The sequence below is a fragment of the Lactuca sativa genome, chromosome 2, assembly GCF_002870075.4.
Source record: "Lactuca sativa cultivar Salinas chromosome 2, Lsat_Salinas_v11, whole genome shotgun sequence".
Taxonomy (NCBI): domain Eukaryota; kingdom Viridiplantae; phylum Streptophyta; class Magnoliopsida; order Asterales; family Asteraceae; genus Lactuca; species Lactuca sativa.
Genome location: NC_056624.2, coordinates 231,336,863 through 231,359,281, shown reverse-complemented (window position 1 = coordinate 231,359,281; position 22,419 = coordinate 231,336,863). Strand labels below are relative to the sequence as shown.

The following is a 22,419-nucleotide window of genomic DNA, read 5'->3' as shown; positions in this document are numbered from 1 at the left end:
AAAGAGTTTATATGTTTCTATTGCCAAGAGAAGAGACATTGGTTGTGAAGCTACCCTGACTACCTGAAAGATCTGAGAGAAGGTAGAATCAAAAAATTTGACTTTGCTTCAGATAAGTCCACTATCTAACTCTGTTAAGTTCCAAATTGTTGATTCTTAATACATGATGTGGTCAAAAGCAGGGATGTTATTCGGCCCGAAACCGGACCGAACCAACCCGAACCCGAATAACCCGAAAACCAAATAAGGAGAATTTCATGAACTGAAAACCGAATCGATTAACTAAAACGGGTTTGGTTCAGTTCGGGTATTAATCAGTTATGTTCGGATATTATCTGAATAACATGTATAAGATGATTAAGGATCTAATATAACTGGAAAAAAAAACCCGAATAAACCGTATTAAGATTCTATAACTCGAATAACCCGAATAATAGAGTAATAATGTACTTTTATACATCAACATAACACATTCAAATACTAACATAACACAATAATACATTGAAAGAATAACATTTACATAGTAGATTAACATAATAAGAATTAATTTCTTACTTGAGTTTCTTAAGTTTGAGCCCAGTTTTGGTAACACAATAATACATTGAAAGAATACAATTTACATAGTTGATTAACATAATAATAATTAATTTCTTATTTGAGTTTTCTTAAGTTGGAGCCCAATTTTCCATGACTAGACAAAGTAGGAATTCATGAATCCCTAAAGACAATAGGAATGGCCGATTTTTGAAAGTTTGAAATAAGAGGAATGATCGATTAAAGTAATTTCGAGTTTGGAAATAGATAAGAAGATTGGTCGATTTTGAAACGACGAGAATGAGCATAAGAGTTTTTTTTGTTATGAACGACAATGACAAAAGTGTGAATCGTGATTTTGATTTCTATCGATCAGAGAAATGCGATGAGGAATGCTTATTCGGGTTGGGTATTTAGAACCAAATTAGCTTTTATTTGGGTAACTCGAACCGAATAACCCGAGAACTGAATAAGCATAATATAGATACCAAAAACCCGAATCGGACTGCTTATTCGGGCCTATTCGATTCGGTTCGGTTCGGGTTTTCAGACGAAATTCTCATCCCTAGTCAAAAGGGTAGAATTAATAAATGTGTTAGTCGTTTTAAAATACAAAATAAATAATTAAATCTAATGTTTAAAGCATTTGATCTCTTTGGAATTATAATATCTTTTTTTTTTTATTTTTTTAATTTAATTATTTTTTTAGAAACGGCTAAACAATTTTATAAATGGAAAACACCTAACAAGAATCAATAGTAGAAAAACAAACCGGAAAAATGAAAGTGTCTCTTTTTTTTAACTGGTTTTTCAAATATAACATTATAAATGTTAAATATAAAATAACATACATTAACTTACTTTATTGGCATTCATAACAAAATAATTTAAACTAATTCTTAAAAATATGTGAGTAGTTAAATTACAACCTATTGTACTTTTGTTGAAAATGAAGAATGACAAAAATGACAAAAGGTATTGAATGGTTTTTTTGTTGACAATGTTTTCACGCATTATATTACCCTTTTTAAAACTTTCCCCGTGATCCACGTTTAACCGAGCCTAGACTAGATTCCTAGAGGCGCAAAAGTCCGAAATAGCCCTTCTAGAACTCAATACGTTACGTTTAGTGAATTATAACCCATTTAAATATATTTTCTTATATGGTGCTGCTAAATTACCTTACCGTATTAACATCTTTATTAAAAGTAAATTTATAATTAATTATTTATAATTTATATTTTTTTTTGAAAATAATTTATGTTTTAGGTTTAAAAAAGAAATAATTTAGGTATAAATAATAATAATGGAGAGAGTTTTTATTTTTTTAAAAGTGACTAAATTAAGTTCAAATTATTCTACAACTTAAATGCAATATGGTTAATTAGTTGCAAATTCTCCTTAATAAATGAAGGTTTTTTTGTCATATGTGAATCTCTCATGAGTTTTGACCCTTGTCATTTTGTGGTATTTTTGAAATAAATATTATCCACTTGTCAATTTTTTGTTTGTTTCAATTTTTAAAATTAAAATCATATACTTATATATGTAAAGTATTAAATATCATATATATGATATTAAATTGTAATAAATACATTTCTTTCTTTCTTATTTTAAAATTTTACATTAAAAAATATTAAAAAATATTTTTTGTTTACACTTTAATGTTTAATATTTTTTTAAATCAACCCGTATAATACACAGGGTTCACACCTAGTAACTATAAAACACACATGCTACAAACGATAAATAGTTATGAAATTTTATTGTGGAAATCACAAAAAAAAAAAATAACCAAAAAATGATATATAAATTATTATTATTACTTTGTTTTTTTAATAAAAGGATTTTTTTAATGAAAATGATGTATATAGTATCTTTATTTTGGGTTTTATTAATAAATAAATATGAGTTTTTTTAACTAATTAAGTATATATAAAAATAATTTTTTTCAGAAAATTTTTTAAACTTTATCCATATTAACGAATAAGTCAATCTCTGATTATTTCAATAAAAAAAACCTTAAAATTTTAGAAAATTCATGAAAATTGGCATCAGCCGGAAACAATGGTTATTTGACAAGCGTTTACTAATTCTTTTTGCTTAAATACAAAAAAAAAAACAAAAAAAAACAAAAAAAAAAAAAAAAACAAAAACAAAAACAAAACAAAACAGAGATGCTTTTCCATTAATAGAGTCAGACTTTAAGGACTTTTTTTTAAAGATTTCTCATAACCCATTTAAATATATCTTCTTATTTTAAAGTGCTTCTAAATTGACATCCTTAGAGCATTCTCCACCCCATTCTAATTCTCCATTTTCTCCTTATTCTTCGCTAACTCTTCCCTATTTATTATCTCATTTTAGGGGATATGAATAGTATTACACCAAATATGGTGTTATACTATTCATTTCTCCCAAAATGAAGATGAACTTTGCGTTGTTGTTTTAGTCCCTCTGTTATATATTTATACATTTTTAGCTCATTTTTACCTACTAATTATAATTTAAATATAATATTTAATACTTATAATATTTTGTTATACATTAAATTATATTAATTAGTTATAAATATAAAGTTTGTTTTTTGTTCATCAAATTCATATAAAAATTTAAATACATATTGGCATTTTAAAAAACGATAACGTATTTTACAAAAACATATAATTAAAATATATATTATAAACACGATAACATATTTTATTAAACATGTAGTTAACCTATATATTACAATAACAATCTAATAAAAACCAACAAGTGAGAATACTATTATTTATTTATTTAATATTTATTTAAAAGTGTGTATGTGTAATATTTTAATAAATGCATGTATAATATTTATTTATCAGTTTATTATAAATATAATCTTTTGTATTTAATGTTAATGTAATGAAAAAAATATAGATTATATATTTGTTAAAATTAAATTAATAGAAGGGTGTGTTTGACAATCTATCTAAGTTGGAATAATGAAATATACTAGGAATATACTTTTTTGGGGTAAAAATAGGGTAAAAAATGAAGTAGGGTTGGAGATGAAACACTATTTGTGAAACCTCCCGAAAATACAACCCAAAAATTTTGTTTTTAAAACATTATCAAATCATAAAATCATCTAACATTTAGCAAAACCACGAATAGCATATCTCAAAATGTAAAAGCGAATGTATCGATTCAACTGTTGTCAAAACGTATCAAAAAAAAATCAAAATAAACTCCAAGGGTAAACTGAAGTTGTGGTGTGTGCCATGTCATCATCCCGAGCTCTTCCCCTTACTAGCGGAAGTACCTGAAACCAAAAACTGAAAACATAAGCACAAAGCTTAGTGAGTTCCCCCAAGCTACCACATACCATACAATAACATATAAACACGTATTGGGCCTTGCCCACTACATCAGACCAAAGTCCGAAAACTACATCAGACCGAAGTCCATAACTAACGAGGGTCCTGCCCTCTGCATCGGACCGAAGTTCGGAAACTGCATCGGACTGAAGTTCGGAACTAACCAGGGCCTCGCCCTCTGCATCGGACCGAAGTCCGGAACTACTGCTAACTAAACGGGTCGACATTGTGGCCGTAGACCCGTTCCTACTGGAAGGAAACTCACCTCGTAACGCTGGCTGCTTAGATGCTAAATCTGAAACTGGTTGACTGCTACTTCGGAACTCCCCAGCTACAAATCTCATAAATACTAAATTAGATACTGATAACTACTCTCAGGGTAAAATGACTATTTTACCCCTGGCCAAAGTCAACATATTGGTCAAAATCAACTTTCAGTTAACCGGACTCGCCGAGTTGGGCCGCCAACTCGCCGACTCTCTAACATCCTTTCTAATCCTCTTCCCGCTTCAACTCGTCGAGTTTGGCAAAGACTCGACGAGTTCTTCTTTGATACTAACATCGAGTCTAACTTCATCCGGCTCGCCGAGTTGTATGAACAACTCTCGAGTTCTCCTTTATCGTATGAACACGTCCAGACGGTGACTCGCCGAGTTGTATGAACAACTCGTCGAGTCTATTCCTGAGGCAAGAAGATTGCCTTGGACTCGCCGAGTCATGGCGTAGACTTACCGAGTCTCATGCATGTCATTACTATACCGTCGATTATAGTCGATTTCAGTGCATCCAGTTCATAAATATGAGCATCTAGGGCTGGTTTTACTCGTAAAGTTTTCAACTTTACGTGCATGCACAAGAGAATGGGGCTTAAACACCAAAATCATCCAACAATAAGCACTTGGGGTTTGGAACAAGGTTATATCTTCATAAAGGTAGCTACATTTAGCTCCTAGAGCTTAATAACATCCAGATCTATGGTTTACATCCTAAGGAGAGTTCAATTCTCGAGTTTAAATCATATAAAGTTCCAAGAGAACCATAAACAAGCATAAAAGAGGGTTTAATGGAAGAATAAGCAAGGTGATAACTTTATTACCAGAATATGTAGCAAATGGAAGCTAGATTCTGGATCTCCTTTCTCTTCTATTGGTCTTCTTTCATTTCTTTTCTTTTACAACTCCCAAGCTAGCACAAAACACTCAAGCTCAACAATAGGGACTAGGGTTTACAGAGTAATGCTCTGGAGGTACTGGAGCCTGGGATGGGAGGCTATAATGACGTTTAAATAGGGTACAAACCCTGGGATTTAGGGTTTCACCCAGACTGGCGGACTCGCCGAGTTCGGGAAACAGACTCGTCGAGTCGCCCACTAAAAACGCGTGCAAATCCCGTCTCCACTCGTCCAGTCGGGCTATTGACTCGTCAAGTTCCTCATAAGAAGGAAAAATACTATATTTAAATTACATACCAGAAATGGGGCATTACAGTTCGCCCTATTTTTTTACTCCATTTTTTAGGGAAAAAATGGAGATGGGTTGGAGATGGTCTTAGACACCTCATTAACATCTTTATCAAAAGTCAATCTATAGTTAACTATTTATAATTAGTTTTTTTTTTAAACAATTCAGTTTTAACTAATAAAGATACTTCAAAAATTAAGTAAGATGTTTATATGGTAAAATTGGATGATAATATAATGTGTGTTTAAAGTAAAAGCCATTTTAATCTTTGGTATTGTATTTAGGGTTAATACCTTAAAAACCATTATTTATACGTCCTCGTTTTGATTTAACCCCAAATTTATTTTTTGTTCTTCATTTGCCATTATATTTTAGAAAACGTTTCATTTTCGGACCCTTGACCGGTCATCAACAGGTAATGATGACGTGTCAGTTTTTGCATTTTTTTGTTTGCATTTGGCCCCAACATTTCCGTATAAGTTTGCGTTTAACCCTAATATTTTTTGTTCCCCATTTGCCATTATTTTTTAGACAAAATTTCGTTTTAGCCATTGGTCAGTCACGAATAGATATTTTAAAACGTAAGAGTTGAAACTACGACTTCTCATTGAGGGTGAGACGTGTTACCTACTAAGCCAATAACTTTTTTTTTTGTATTATCAGTGTTTGTTGTATTTAATCTACACATGTATTTTAAAATGAAGGAAAAATATCTAGTGTAAGTCTTGAGTCTGTAACATCTAATAAACAATATGACATGCTAATCTTTAAGCTAATCAAAATTGTTAATTCATTCGTAATTCATCTAAAAACAATTGGTTATGTTTACCAACATATTTGTTAAGAAACCATATATTTCTAAAGAGTAAAAAATGTGCCTTCTCTTTAAGGGATGAGGCGTGTTACATGTTTACATTAAATTCAATACAACAAACATTGATAATACAAAAAAAGAACCATTAACTTACCATCTAACACGCCTCGTCCCTTAAAGAGAAGGCATATTTTTTAATCTTTAGAAATATATGGTTTCTTAACAAATATGTCGGTAAACATAACCAATTGTTTTTAGATGAATTACGAATGAATTAACAATTTTGATTAGCTTACAGATTAGCATGTCATATTGTTTATTAGATGTTACAGACTCAAGACTTACACTAGATATTTTTCCTTCATTTTAAAATACATGTGTAGATTAAATACAACAAACACTGATAATACAAAAAAAAAAGTTATTGGCTTAGTAGGTAACACGTCTCACCCTCAATGAGAAGTCGTAGTTTCAACTCTTACGTTTTAAAATATCTATTCGTGACTGACCAATGGCTAAAACGAAATTTTGTCTAAAAAATAATGGCAAATGGGGAACAAAAAATATTAGGGTTAAACGCAAACTTATACGGAAATGTTGGGGCCAAATGCAAACAAAAAAATGCAAAAACTGACACGTCATCATTACCTGTTGATGACCGGTCAAGGGTCCGAAAATGAAACGTTTTCTAAAATATAATGGCAAATGAAGAACAAAAAATAAATTTGGGGTTAAATCAAAACGAGGACGTATAAATAATGGTTTTTAAGGTATTAACCTTTGTATTTAACTATTCATGTTATCTAAAGGTGATATATATATATATATATATATACTAGGTGTGTGACCCGTGTATTACATGGGTTTATTAAAAGGTCCAAAAGTAAAATGTGTGAGCAAAAAAAATACCATTCATGCAAGTTTTGATAACCACAAGGACCCTTTATGTAATTTAATCTTAATTAATTTATAGAGAAATTCACAAATAGAAAGTTAGTATGTATATTAATTAATATATTAATAAAATTAATTAATATGAGATGGTATTTAATAGGTGGAAGTTGACTAAAAATGAAAAATTCTATAAAAATGACAAGTGGATATTAAATAATTCAAAAAATCTAGAAAATGACAAGTGTCAAAATAAATAAAAATATGACATGTGGCAAAATCATTTTTATTTGTTAGGGTATATATATATATATATATATATATATATATATATATATATATATATATATATATATATATATATATATATATACACACCAAAGATTAAAAACATTACCGTAACATACAATTTAATTGTTTTTTATTTATTAAAATATTAATATCATCTAATATTATTTTTCAAAAATATAAAAGAGACTTAAAATTAAAAAATAATTTATCGTAGTTTATATAACATGCGAGAAAGAAAAACATTGAGTCAGAGGCGTATCTAGTGCTTTAGCATCGAGGGATGCCCTAAATGGACTTTTTGAAGAAATTTTTTTAATGCTAGCTTGGCTGAAATATTTTAAATATACGAATGTTAGTAATGAACGCCCTGAATGATTATTTTGACAAAAAATGATGCTCCCAGTCAACAAAATTCTTAGATCCATTGTTGATTCTGTAAAGGTCGATAGAAATCTGATATAACAAATAAACAAAAAAGAAGTGAAAAGGTTAAATATTGAAGATGTACTAAAATATTTAGAAGATGATTGAGATATTAAGAAAGAATAATAAAAATACTAAAAAAAAAAGAATATTTTATTAGAAATATTTGATCATGTATTTTATGCTCTCACCCCGTTTGGTGCATTAAAATCGACGGCATCCATCGATGACGCTATAGTAACCCACCTATATACCGAAACAATTAAAATTTTAACATAAGTTCCAAAATGTCCAACTTTTAATTTAATGATATTAACTATGTTTATATATATTAAAAGACTTCTATTCTATATCAAAATAAATCTTTATTTTAGTAATAAATATAATAACATAAGAAATAATGTCATCTTAAGAGTTACTTATTGCAATTTATAATCGCAGTAACTAAATAGACGGAGGACTCGTCTTAGAAAATTCAGAAATTTTGTCATCTTCTTTGTTGGGGCAGAGAAGTGTGAAGTGTAAACACTAAACAAAAACCCTTGTCGTTCTCGAAACCTATCCAATCCAGTCGGTGCTCGTGATTTTTTCCGGTGAGTACGCATCATCAGAGTTCACTTTTTCTTCCTTCTGTCATCTGCATACGTCTATATGTATCTAATTCAAGCATTTTTGGCTGCATTCTACTGTGTGTATGTTTAGGTTTTTATGGAAATATGTTTTGACTTTCGTAGAAGACGCCATAGCCAACACGTTTTAATGATGCAATTATTGTAGCTCCCATAGTTCCAACTTTTTCAATTGTTTATAATTCTCTTTCGTTCTTATGCGATAAAGCCACACTCAGCATTTATCGAGCTTTTGACATTCTGATGAATTTTTATCTGCAGAGACAGAATAGTGCAAATTCATAACCGGTGATGCAAGTTCAGAAGTGGAGATGGCTGTAGTTTGCGTGATTGGCTTCCATTACTGACCTACTGTTACTCTCTCTGACTCTGTCGTCGAAACACATCTTAGATTTAAGTCTGTGAGGAAATTATCTAATGAGAAAGAAGGGAAGAAAAGAGAAGAAGAAAATGGGAAGAGCACCATGCTGTAACAAAGGTGAAGTGAAGAAAGGTGCCTGGACTCCTGAAGAAGATAAGATACTCGTTGATTACATCACGAAGAACGGCCATGGCACCTGGCGTTCTTTTCCTAAACTTGCAGGTTTCATTCTCCGCTTCTCTCTCTCCTTTCATTTTCATTTTCGTAAAGGACGATCTGTTATTCTTCCATTCGACGTATATCGCGTGTTCATCGATCCCTAATTAATCGTTAATCTTATTTGACATCTTCAATCAATTGATTTAAATATACCATCTGTTCATCCATCCCCAATTTTGATGTTGACGGTGTTTAATTTCTACTGTTCTACACATGCTTTAATTTTTTAATTTTTTTTTTCCATTAATGTGTTGAAGGACTTCAAAGGTGTGGAAAAAGTTGTCGTCTCCGATGGACAAACTACCTTCGTCCTGATATCAAACGCGGCGCCTTCAGTTTTGAAGAAGAACAAACAATCTTCCATCTCCACAGCTTACACGGCAACAAGTAATGAATCACTTCACCTTCATCTACTAAACAACAATCAATCTGCATATTATTATGTCTATAAACATCAAATATATTATTCAGGTGGGCAGCCATTGCTGCACAGTTACCAGGAAGAACCGACAACGAGATCAAAAATTTCTGGAATTCTCATTTACGAAAACGGATTCCCAGCCTTCAAACCGACCTACCTTCAAATTCAACAGATACGAAGAGCAACAGAGTGGAGAATGATGCAAAACCAGAAGATGAAGCCAAGCCATCAATGAATCCCATGAGTCACAGCGATAACTTCCACCATGAATGGGGTTCTGGAGCTTTTCAGAAGGATTTTCACAAGGTGACGACGTATGGTATCCCAAACCCTATAAAGATTGAACCGGTCTCTTTTGTGACAGTTCAAGCAAGTGAATCTTGCGATCAGAGTGTGAAGGAAGAGATGACAAATGGTTCAGAGTCTCAAAACTCTAACGAAGCACAGAATGAATTGGATATAACATTGGATCTACTGCTAGATTTTCCTAACGATGGAGAATATTTGCAATATGTATAAGCCTATGTGTTATTATAAGGTCAGTGGTATAATAATAATTATTATTAGTGTTTAGGAACTGAGAACAGAGATTCGAAACATCAATGAATAAAAACTGTCACTTTGCTATATAATATACACAAATTACACTAATATGTTATATGCACACCAAATAATGAATCATTAAACAAATCATACACAATAAGAAAGAAGAATATTGTAAAGTAAACACACACATCAACAAATAAATAAAATCAAATTCCAGAAAAAAGCACACTTTGTGATTAAAACCATCCCAGCAGTTTCTTTGGGGTTTCGCCAGTAGCTCGACACTTGGCTGCAACCTCTTCGGCTTTAATAAGATCTTCTCCGCATTTGGCTTCTGCAATCGCTTTCTTTTCTTCTGCTTTTTTATGGAGAAGAACTATTCTGTTCTTCATCTTCTCTATATACTTTGCCTTCTTCTTCTCCAAATCCTCCTGTTTTTCAAAACCCTAATTAGATCTGTTTTCATAACTTCTTTTCTGGGTTCGTTTTATATTGGTAAATTCAAATTTTGTTACCTCCATCTTCTTCAATTCTGCCTCTAGGTCGGCTTTCTTGCTGTTTTCCCATGCAATGATGGAAGATAGCTTCTGTTGAGCTCTATTTAATCATTTTATTATATCAGTTTCATATAATCAACGAATTTGAACATCCAAAAATTCATGAAAATTTGAAACTGTGTTCTTACTTGTTTTCAGCTTTAGACTTCTCGCTTTCTTCCCATGCTGTAATAAGAGCTAACTTCTTCTCTGTTGCAACTTTAGCAAGAACATCATCTGAACAAGTAACCAAAAAAACTTAATCTTCTTTAATCATCAAAAAGATTTTACAGTTAAAATATTCTAGTTTAGAATTTTTATCATAATTTCGGTTTCTTAGATTACCTCTGTTGATAGAACCCTCTTTAGGTTTCTCCTCACACACTTCCGTTGGTTCTGTCATTTTATCAAACAGTTAGTCTGCATAATCTTCATAACACCAATTCTTCAAACAGAAACTATACAAAACATGGAGATTAGAGATATTACTTTCGATTATGGCGAGAGCTTTAGTATCATCGGTAGGTTTTTCTTCATGAACATGGGGTTCGACTGGGACGATAGCTTTCTCGACGGCGGCGACTGGAGGCTCCGGTGGGCATTCGGATTCTACCTCAACCTTCATGGTGTCTTCGAGTGTCATATCTTTTTGTTGTTGTTGTTTGAATAATGAATATAGGATTCTGAGAGAGAAATGGAAAGATTCAAGTGTGGTTAGGAAAGGACAAGGAGGATGATAGTTATAGATTACTCGATTTACAGTATTATATTACGAGTTGAGCTTGAGCTGGCACGCCCACCATTACCAGACTGTTACTTCATTTCTTTTCTTGAAGTTTTACTTTTTCAAATTAAAGATTAAAGATATTTCATAAAGAACATCAAGAGCCGTTGGTGTATCATGTATGAGTGCACCACATTACTTTTGCATGCTTTTTTTTTTTCTTTCTCTCGACACTTTTTTTTGTTATTAGTTTATGGTTATTATTATGTTTATATCTATCATGATTCTTTTGTATACAATAAACAGGTTAATCTATAAACCAGTCGCATATTTTGAATATTATTTATGTGCTAAAACTAGCTAATATTTAGAATTTGGGATAACAAAGTTGTAGCTTTCACTGTAATTTCATAGTTAGATTGAAGCATTTCTTAACAGAAAAAAAAAATAGCAAATACAGTTTTATCATTGAATAGATATTCATAATATAATGCTGTAATAGAAAATTAAGAGCGGCATGTATTAACTTTTTTGTATTTAGCTATATGTCAACAAGTGACGTGACATAAATTCTTATTCTTATTTACTAATAATTTATTTGTTTGATGATAATATCAATGATAAGATGAAAAAGGGTTAAAATAGATCTCGGTGAGGTTTTAGATGAGCTGTTTTTATATGTAACATAAATTCTTATTTCAAAAAAAAAAAAAAAAAAAAAAAAAAGATTTTATAAATCGTACCAACTATTAGTAAGATGTCAAAAGAAGCAGATGATTGATCACTTTATTGCTGGGAAAATGAAATTATTTTGGAAATCATCCGTAATTTTTTTGTTCTTTTTGTATTTTGGGGTCCTTTATTTTGATTGATGATTAGTACTTCGTACACATTTGAATACAGTTGGAAGGAATTAGCTTATTGTTATTAACTTTAAATGTTTTTTTTCATGAACTGTAAATCACTATTGTTTAAAAATCTAAAAATAATGCTCTACGTTACTTGAAAATATAAACAAGTTATTGAATAAAGTAAACGTTATATTTTTTTTATTCTTGATTTATTAAAATAAGGATTGTGTATTTGTGTGATTATTTATCAAACTGGAATTGCTATTGCTGTAAAGCAGCGTAGATTATGCAATACAGAGGATCATGGCTCCAGCCCAAAGGTTGGTTGGTGAGTTGTCTGCTCTTTGCCTCTTTGTTCACTCAACCACTTAATTATTGAATAAACTCCACTTGTAATCATTTTTCACGATAATTAAATTAAAATAGACTTTATTTTCCTTCATGTTTATTAGAATAGAATCATGACTTCTTGTTTACAACAACGAAAATACAAAATTATTATTATTGGAAAGAATGAAAAATACTAAAATGGATTGCTAATTTACGTAAATGACTAGAACACATAATTAAAATAGACAAACTATAACATGTTAATATTATTGGGATAATCACAAAATTAACTCAGAGATATATTAGACCTAACTTTTGAACATTTAAAAAATAATCACCTGTTCCATAATGGTCATTTGGGATTTCAAATAAGATATAATGTGTATTTTTATCATATGATATATCATATGTAATTTTTTTTATTAAATTTGCTTCAAATATTTTTCAAAAAATCTATCTTCCCATAAATCCAAAATATTTAATATCACTTATTTATTAACTAAATGATACATTTTATGCCCGTATTTTGTAATTAGTTTTATTTTGCTATGTTTATTTAATTTTTGTTAAATTTAAATTAGAAAAACAAAGTAATTTTTTTAAAATTTTCAGACTAGTTTATCGGATTTTAGACATGTTTTTTGAATTTCAGAAGAAGTTCTTCTCAATTGTTAGTGTAGACTCTCTGATTCGATATTTGAACATAAATTCAATTTTTTTAAGAAAAAATTTGAATGACATAAAATAAATCTGAAACAAATTTAATCTGGTCCAAGATGTCTTGGTTTGAGCTGGATAATTTTTATAACACTCAAAAACTTGGTTATGATGAAATAACTGCTCATTTCTCGACAATTGTATATTATATGTAGAAAGTAATAACATAAAATTAAAGATTATATAAACTTCAACATATAAAATTATAAATACTTCCAAAATATAAATCATAAAAAAATAACGACTGGCTAAAACAAAGATCGCTAATAATTGTCACCAACTCAGCAACGGCTATTCCAAGAAAAAACAGAGATGCAGATTCTTTTGCAAGCGATTAAATTTTAAATGGTTCCCTTAGACTATTTGGTGTTTCGCATATCTAACCCTTACAGGCTTACATATGCAAGTGTTGAAGTGGTCATATTCAAAGGTTGAAATGATCAAATTCAGCATATGACAGATATACATAAAGATAAACGTGAAATGAAATCATTCTCTTTAATATGACAATATTTTACAATTCTCTTTTATATGCCATAAAAAGGTTTTTATAAGAAATTTATATCTCTCATTCTATAACCAAAATATACAACATCGTAACCGATGTCGTCGTTTCATCAATGATTAGTGTTTTATATATTTTCCAATTTACACAATTATTATATTTGTCCTAATTTATACAACTAATTGTGCAACCAACCAATTAAATATATTACAGGTAAATTGTTGCATACTTTGCTCTTAACATAAAATGACATATCCCTCTAAAACCCACTTTGTTACATAAGTTCGAAAAATAAGAGACATCATTACAACTTATAATTCAATAAGACTTTTGTCTGGTAAATAAGCCTCTGAAATATTTTAATGGAATAGAGTCATATAACTAATAAATCAAAACCATTACTACTAATAGTGTTGATAACGATTAATGAATAAAATTTGGGTTCTGACCGGAAGTGAGATAAAATTTGGTGTCAATCTTGCAAAGAGAAAAACAAGAGGATTACATTTAGACGCATTACAATAGATGAGGGCTTTTCTGGCAAAAATATGAACTAAGATTCATTGGTCGCATGGACAGACGGTATTTTGAAAGTATTGACTTCCACTTTTCCATACAGTTGGGCACATTCTCTTACCTGTAATTTGTCTATGTCAGCACTAGAATTTGTGTTGATTTGTAATTTGTTTGGGATAGCTATCAATAAAGTAAAAAACCCACCCAAAATTGAGAAAAAAACGAATAAGACATGCGATATTAATTTTTGATTCGTTAAATTTTGTTTAAATTATAATACATTATTAAATTTGTTATTTTTATTTAAGATAATCTTTAAGACCGATAATAATAGATTGAGTGATCATTTTAAATAAAGATAATAAATTTAGTGATCTTTTACAACTTAAACAAAATTTAGTGATTAAAGTAACACAATTCAATAATATAATTACAATGATACATATATAAGATTTAAAGTTTTTTTCTTTATAAATGGATTTCACATGTAAATATAAGATATAACATAAAAGAGGTCAATAGATACCGACAGAAGTCAACCCGGCAACAAGCTGCGTCGCTAGCCCTTTCTGTATGGCAAAACCAATTCATTTGAAAACAACATCTACGAATCTAGGAGATATAACATTAGAATGCATGACCCATTGAATTATGTTGAGGAGTTCCACTGCCTCTAATGCGAGAAAACCAAATGTATCAAATACAAATGGTACAAACACATGTTGATTTTCTATACATGCATTCTCGTGCTTTGCCACTTTGCACACAACGACTTTCAAAGCGGCATGCTGTACTGTAAAACCCCCGCTCCTCAAACCGATGAGAGGAGAGACCCCAGTAAGATCCACACAAGCGTGCTTCCCTCCTACCCATCCAAAGACCAAAATGCCAACTGGTCTGAGTGTGGATCGTCCATCCTGCAGGTCCGTCAAAAAGTTCACTAACGCTTCTTTCTTTATGGAAATACCAATACAACGACAAGTATCAAAGAGAACATCCCTAACCACATCATGTTGGTACTTGAAACCAGGGGGCTCTCTACAATGAACCACATGTTCCCCAAAAGTGTCCAAACATGTCTTGCGGCAAACTGGGAATATCTCGTCAATTGGGAATAGAGGAATCATGAAGCAGTAACACAGGATGGTTCGATGCTCATCTTGTGCATGAGGTGCTCGAAGACACTCAAAAACTACTTTCTGTCTAACAGTCATGTCGAATTCGATTTCCATATCTTTGACGATATTGCTAAAAAGGGCACATACCAATGTTTTTTAGGATTTAAGTGGGGCGGTGTCCTTATTAGTGAAACCTCTACAATCGAATCCCGAAATCGTATCGTGAAGACGAGTCAAAACATATAGGTAATCAGAGTCCATACCATATATGTCGTTGTCACGTAAGATGTAGTCTTATAATGTCCAAGATTGAGCCCTCGAGGCTACAAATGTGTAGGAGGAAACCTCATATGTTAAGTACAAACCGAAACCACCGAAACGAATAGGTAAAGAAGCCAAACGCCACTAGAAGTCTCCAAAAAAAAGGGCCTCCACATACCAAAAAAGGAAACGCCCACTGTGAGGCTCGAACCCACGACCACAAGGTTAAGAGCCTTGAGCTCTACCAACTGAGCTAGACGTGCTTCTTAAATATATAATTTTAAAAATATAAGAATATGATATTTTCTTTTATGTATTTTAGTTTTTATTTAAACATGATTCATAAATCTTGTAAAAGAAATAAATATTTTTGTTAATATAGAACAAATTAATTCATTGAACCTCAAAAATTATATGTAAATTTGTATGTGGAAAATGTATTGTATTTTGAATATTCAATTGGCATTGTAATCTAACTATTGACATATAAAACTTCCAAAAATAGGATTTCATTTATGATTTATCATCATTCATGCCTTAGAAACACACACAAAATAATTCACTTTTTATATTTTCTTATTTTTTTATTACACTTTAATCATACATCTCATATATTAAATTGTTAATATCTTATTTAATTACATATATTAGGTTTATATATACATGTTAAAAGAATATAATCATTAACGATCAACATGATCTACCATATATGGAAAAGTGTAAAACACAACAAACCAAGAATAAAAGAATGATTAAGGTAGAAATTAGCATTAAACTACTGAATTTGTGTTCATTCAGTCATCAAATTTTATTTAAGTTGTAAAATGTCACTAAACTTGTTTTTTATTCAAACTAGTCATTTTAATGGTGATAGCAGGTTTAATGGCTATTTTGAATAAAAAAATAAAAAGTTCAGTGATCTTAATACAAAGTTTAGTGACTAAATGAGCACAATTCAAAAGTTTAGTAGCAAATCTAATCTAACCACAATTCAAAGTGTGTAATTGCCAACTTCAGGAATAAGCCATGGTGGATTTTGATATTTTCTTGTACACTTATTTTAATTTATAGTCAGTTATATACAATAATAAAACTTGTACGTTGTCAGTTAGTGATTTAAGGCATTGGTTGATGGTGTGTGGGTTCCTGAACACACAATATTTAAAAAAAAAAAAAGGTCATTTATGCAACTAAATTCGGCTATCAAGTGACTAATCAGCCAAAGTATACAAGTTTATGGTTCAAGAATATTTCAATTGATCAATCCTCACTTTTGGAGCCGCTTTTTATGATGGATGAGGTTACACAAACACTTTGGGATTATAGTGGATAAAACAACAAGTCCGAACGGTTTTAATTTTGTTTTGACAAAATTGCAAAAATTGAAACATCCCAAAATTTAAGACCAAAAATTTCTTTTTAATAAAACATTACTTTAACCAAAGACATCATTCCAAAACATAATCTGAGTATAGGTTTTCAAAACATATGTTTATTATCAGAGTACACATTCCCAGGTTGACTAATCTATGGTGTGTGCCATGCGATCACCCCGAGCTCCTCCCTCCGCTACCGGAAGTACCTGAAAACAAAACTGAAAACCGTAAGCACGAAGCTTAGTGAGTTCCCCACCTTACCACATACCATGCAAAACCACATACTGCACATACTGGGCCACGTCCGCTATCCTGGGCCTCGCCCTCTACTTCGGGCCTCGCCCGATACAACGGCCTCGCCGCTCCAGGCCCCGCCTGGCTTCGAGCCTCGCTCGGATACAGATCTGTTTCACTTAGGCCTCGCCTGTCACAGGGCCTCGCCCTCTAACATATAATAGCACATAAACATATCACATAACATTACATAAACTAAACATATACTAACAACTCTTGCTCTAAGGCCTCGCCTATCTCAGGGCCCCGCCCGAGTTCTGCTACTGTTGAGTCATGGAACCTCGTCCATACTCCTGCTGATAGTGAGGTTCGGGCCCAGCCCACCCTCACTCCTTTCCTAACTTGGGCCTCGCCCCTGCTCTGCTGCTACTGAGATGTGGAACACCATCCACACTCTGCTATTGGTGAGATACGGGACCTCGCCCTCTCTCACCTCCCTACCAGGCACATACAAGTATCACACAGACAACAAGTATAGACTATCACATAATCCGCTCCTTGGGCACCCGCCCTCTGTCATTGGACCTCGTCCAAATATCATACTAGCATACTGTGCCTAGGGCTACCCCCGGGTCTTCTACTCATAACTACATGGGCCGGCATTGTGGCCGTAGACCCATTCATACAAAGGGAAACTCACCTGATATTGCCGAACTTCCGCTGCTAACCCTTTTGACCGCTACCTGACCACTGACTCCGAACTGCTGCTCCGCTAGCTCCCCGAGCTACCAATATCAACATAACACTTAGTCTAACTGACCTTCAAAGGTCAACCAAGTCAACTCTGGTCAAAGTCAACGTCCTGGTCAAAGTCAACCTTCCAGGTCAACCCTACTCGTCGAGTCACCCTACTGACTCGCCGAGTTCATAATTCCAGAGTCCTTCCACTCGCGACTCTACTCGCCGAGTCAGCCCCTGACTCGCCGAGTCTACTGATTCCCGATTCCTGTCCTGACCAACTCACTGAGTCCTGGCTCGACTCGCTGACTCGAGTCTTAACTCGAAGGGTTTGGGACCACTCGACCTGACTCGCCGAGTCTAAGAACAGACTCGCCGAGCACACGACAAACTTCATCCAACTCGACGAGTTCATGCCCATCTTCATCCGACTCGACGAGCTGTTCATCCCACTCGTCGAGTTCCTCCTCATCTTCAAGCTACTCGCCGAGTCCACTCGAAGGACTCGTCGAGTCCACTTAGATCCACTTACATGCAGAGGACTTCCGAGTCATGCATGAGCTCCAAACTATAGATCTACCCTCCCCAAGCCTATTTCCCACGTAAAGTTGCAAACTTTACGTGTAGAGAGTGAGATCTAGGCAAAATACACCCATAGCTAGGGTTTAGGACCAAGAGGCTCCAACTTCCACCCAATGGCTGATACTTTCTGGGATTACAAACCAAAATAAACATGGATCTGAGGTAGCAACCTCAGATCTGGACCTCAAGCTCAAGATTGGTCTTCAACATGGCTTAAAAGCCCCAAAACTCATAACCAAGGGAAAATCTGGAGGAGAGAAACGAATTGATACCTTCTAATGCTCTGAAATGCTTCCCAAACTTCAGATCCAAAGCCACTCCCTGATGCTTCAAGGATTCCACTCCTTCTTCTTCCTTAAACCCACTCAAAAATGGCTAAAAGCTTGAATGAACACAATGGGGGCTTAACATGCGACGTTCTGGGTGCAAGAGGCTGTAAAGGAGCCCTAGGAAGAAGATTAAGATGCTTAAATAGGCTCCAAGCCCCGGATTTAGGGTTTTCCTTGCACAGACCAGACTCGCCGAGTCCACTTGGCCGACTCGTCGAGTTGGTCACTTTCTTATCGACCCGGATCCCGCTCCGACTCGCCGAGTCCTTCCTTTGACTCGTCGAGTCCCTCTTAAATTTAGGGTTTCCTTTACTTTCTTGGCTTTCAAAATCCTGGGTGTTACAACTCTCCCCCACCTAAACTGAACTTCGTCCTCGAAGTTTACCATGGCCCACCGCCAACGGTCTGCCTCCAATACCCAACACCAGCCGCCTACCTGCGCTGGTCTTCCACCAATACTGCACTGAACCCGCAGAGGTTCTCCACTTCTTTCCTTGCGCAAATCCCTTGCATTCCCAAGGCAAAGCCTCATTACCGACTTTCCCTTTGACACTGTGAAGGTCCTATCCTTCACTAACTCCATCACCTCCCTGCTATTCCCAGAACGGGTCACCACCGTCAGCACTCACTGACACTCCTTCCTGCCAACACTTGGTGTCGAGCACCCCTCGACTCAACTAACTGAAGTCCACCATACGCTGCATACTCGCACTGCCACCGACTGGCAATTCAATTATTCCCCGACTGACTTCCTGATAAACCGGGACCGCCCTGGTCCCTACCAACCTATCAATGACTGGATTACCGGCTCCCACCGGTAGCTAAACCCAACACCATCCCTGGTCGCTCTCAGCGACTACCGAGGAAACCTCGACCATCTATAACTGCTCAATCAATCCTGCCATCCAGGCACTACAAACTCCGGATCCCCGATCCCCTAACTTGACACTAAGGTCCCGACCAGGTCCCACCTGCGCTGCTAAACTCACGGGCCTCGCCCTCGGGTCTCACCCAACCATACTACTGAGCAACCCTGCTCCCAGGTCTCACCTGCACCGCTAATCTCATACGGGCCTCGCCCACGGGTCTCACCCAACTATATCCTGGAGCGGCCTCTCCCAAGGTCTCACCTCTCTAGAGCTATACAGGCAACTCCCTACTACTCTCATCCACTACCCATTCCTGATCCCTACCTGATCACTAGGAGATAAGGGCCTCGCCCCGACTCCTGCTAACGAAACTACTAAGGAATGCTACGGCTTACCCGTAGTCTTACATCCCTACCACTGACTGCTAATACGAAGGCACCCACGTGCCATCGACTTCTCAAGATCCTTATTCCGACTCCCGCGAGTCCTTCAGGCGATCCACAATCTGAATTCGCAACCATAACTAACCATACCATCCCACGCGCTAGCTGATATGGAGTTTCTCAAACTCCCAACCCTGAAATCCTCAATCCAACAAACGCTGAACTACCTCTCTCTTCCCTCTCGGAGGTCACGCACTCATTCTGGGTCTGTGTGCTCCTCCCTGGGCACACCCGGAGAATTCTCCCCCACTTCGATCCTGCTTACCCCTTGCTGCTCAATACTCAAAGAGATCCCGATCCTTGCTACCATTCCATAACCCATCCACTGAGGAACCCAAGCCCGCCATAGCTAGGGCTTTAGCCAATCCATCACAATCACTGCACCACTCTGAACTAGCAAAACTAACCAAATCCCTCCCAAGCATGCTACAGTTACTGCATCCTTCGAAACCTTCTTCAATAGAGCACATTCCCCCCCCCCCCCTAACTCCCATACAAATATCCAAGATATGCAAATGGCATATAACTCGATCACAATCAACCAATCAAAATAAAACACTCATACCGATAATGATGCAGAACCATAACAATGAAATCATGCACAAAATAAAAGAACTGAGAATGGAAATTGCATACCTGCAACGTCCGGCGATGCTCGCGCCTCCAAGGTCGTCATCTGAAATGCCCTGCTCCCTGCTGTAGGTGCCTCTACCCGGCCCTGGCGGCCATCTGCGATCCTCAAGGTTGCAGGGGCGGGTGCCATCACCCGTCCTGCTGAAGACAAACTGGGGCACTGGGCCTTCTTGTGGCCCCGCTGGTTGCAATGAAAACATATCATGTCTGATCCCTGCGCGGCGGTAACAGTACAATCCCTGCTAAAATGACCAGTCCGACCGCACTTGAAGCAGCCAGACTCACCACCGCTACCATTCCTGCACGCACCCCCGTGCGCCCTGCCACACTTTCCGCACCGACTGCGGTCCTGATGATCCCTCGATCTCGAATCCGATCCCTTGGGCCTTTTGCCCGAACCCGCTGATACCTGAACCTCATCCGGCTTCCTCTTCCGGATCTGCTCCAAATCAATTTCCCTTTCCCTAGCCCGAGAAATCATATCTTCCAGCGTCTTACAGCTGGACCTACTCACGAACTCCCTGATGTCGTCCCTCAACATCTCGTGGTACCGAGCCTTCTTCATCTCCTCATCCGCTACATACTGCGGTACAAGAAGAGCCCTTTCCCTGAACTTGGCGGTGATCTCCGCCACAGTCTCTGTAGTCTGCGTCAAATCCTGAAACTCTCGTGCCAGCTGCTGCACCTCAATAATCGGCGAAAACTCCGCCCTGAACCTGGCCGAGAAATCGCTCCAAGTCATCGCGTCCAACGCGGCATCATCCCCCAATGTATGACCAATCTCCTCCCACCAATCCCTCGCTCTGTCCTTCAGAAGACAGGAGGCGAGTCTAACCTTGTCCCCCTCGGGACACTTGCTTGTACGAAAAGCGTTGGCAACATCAGCCAACCATCTGCTGCTAGCAATGGGGTCCCTAGCCCCATGATAATCAGGTGCCCCGCAAGCTCTGAACTCTCGAAATGTCAAGGTACGCGCTCCCATCAATGCCATCATCTCAGTACGGAAGGCTCCCAGCCTCTCCTCCAAGATCTCCAGTATGCCCTCCTTGACCGTGCCAAAGATCACAGGAGTCTGAGCTAGAATACTGCGCGTAACCTCAGCTGATATCAACTCCCTCATCCGCTCCTCGAGCTGCTCGGTCCCTGAACTCGAGGCTGATCCCTCTCCGGCGCCTGATCCGCCCGCTGGTCTCTCTCGCAATGTCACCATGCTGAAAATATACCACAACCACAATCAGAATACTCATCACTGATGCGAGACCAAACACACCCCTTACTAGGTTCCCGATCTTGTCTTAGCCCTTCCTGAATCGAGTACGGATCCTCTGCTTTCAGTAGTACGGGCCCATACTACCTTCCACATCTATCCGTACTTTCCTCAGGAATTGCTTTGACTCCACCAGGTCCCTTAACCACTCATACTGCTCCCAACTCTATCTCATCCTAGGCTTACCCTAGGGAAACCTCTAACTCAACTCAAACCAGTCCTCAACTGCTGAAGGTCTCCTTGTGATGCCAATTAGCCATCACTTAGATACCACCACATGTGACGAAGCTCAGATAATCCTTCAAGTAAAAGACTCGTCCCTACAACGGTTGGACTCAAACAAGAGCTGCGCAATAGGGCCAAATCCAGCACTCTGAGATTATTCAACCCTGATCACATGTGACGTAACGTATCTATCTAATGGCTAACTCCCATCACTCAAATTCCCACAATGCAC

General features: G+C 35.8%; 2 protein-coding genes and 1 non-coding gene across 4 annotated transcripts; 1 reads left to right on the top strand and 2 right to left on the bottom strand.

Annotated features, from left to right (window-relative positions):
- Window positions 1-8,210: 8,210 nt before the first annotated feature.
- LOC111896307 (transcription factor MYB17) lies at window positions 8,211-10,019 on the top strand. 2 transcript variants are annotated; one of them, XM_023892323.3, is made up of 5 exons: window positions 8,281-8,350; window positions 8,460-8,530; window positions 8,648-8,969; window positions 9,224-9,353; window positions 9,438-10,019. In XM_023892323.3, the coding sequence occupies exons 3-5, from the start codon at window positions 8,804-8,806 to the stop codon at window positions 9,904-9,906; spliced, it is 765 nt and encodes a 254-aa protein (XP_023748091.1). In that variant the 5' UTR covers window positions 8,281-8,350; window positions 8,460-8,530; window positions 8,648-8,803; the 3' UTR covers window positions 9,907-10,019. The 2 variants fall into 2 exon arrangements, with proteins under 2 accessions (XP_023748090.1, XP_023748091.1); XM_023892322.3 differs by lacking the exon at window positions 8,460-8,530 and having other exon boundaries at window positions 8,211-8,350.
- On the bottom strand, window positions 9,991-11,281 carry LOC111896308 (remorin). The gene is made up of 5 exons (XM_023892324.3): window positions 10,959-11,281; window positions 10,815-10,865; window positions 10,619-10,706; window positions 10,449-10,530; window positions 9,991-10,364 (listed from the first exon to the last, which is right to left on the bottom strand). The coding sequence occupies exons 1-5, from the start codon at window positions 11,110-11,112 to the stop codon at window positions 10,170-10,172; spliced, it is 570 nt and encodes a 189-aa protein (XP_023748092.1). The 5' UTR covers window positions 11,113-11,281; the 3' UTR covers window positions 9,991-10,169.
- A 4,400-nt stretch (window positions 11,282-15,681) lies between these two features.
- TRNAK-CUU (transfer RNA lysine (anticodon CUU)) lies at window positions 15,682-15,754 on the bottom strand. The gene has a single exon. It is a non-coding gene; the product is annotated as a tRNA-Lys (tRNA).
- Between the last annotated feature and the right edge of the window lie 6,665 nt (window positions 15,755-22,419).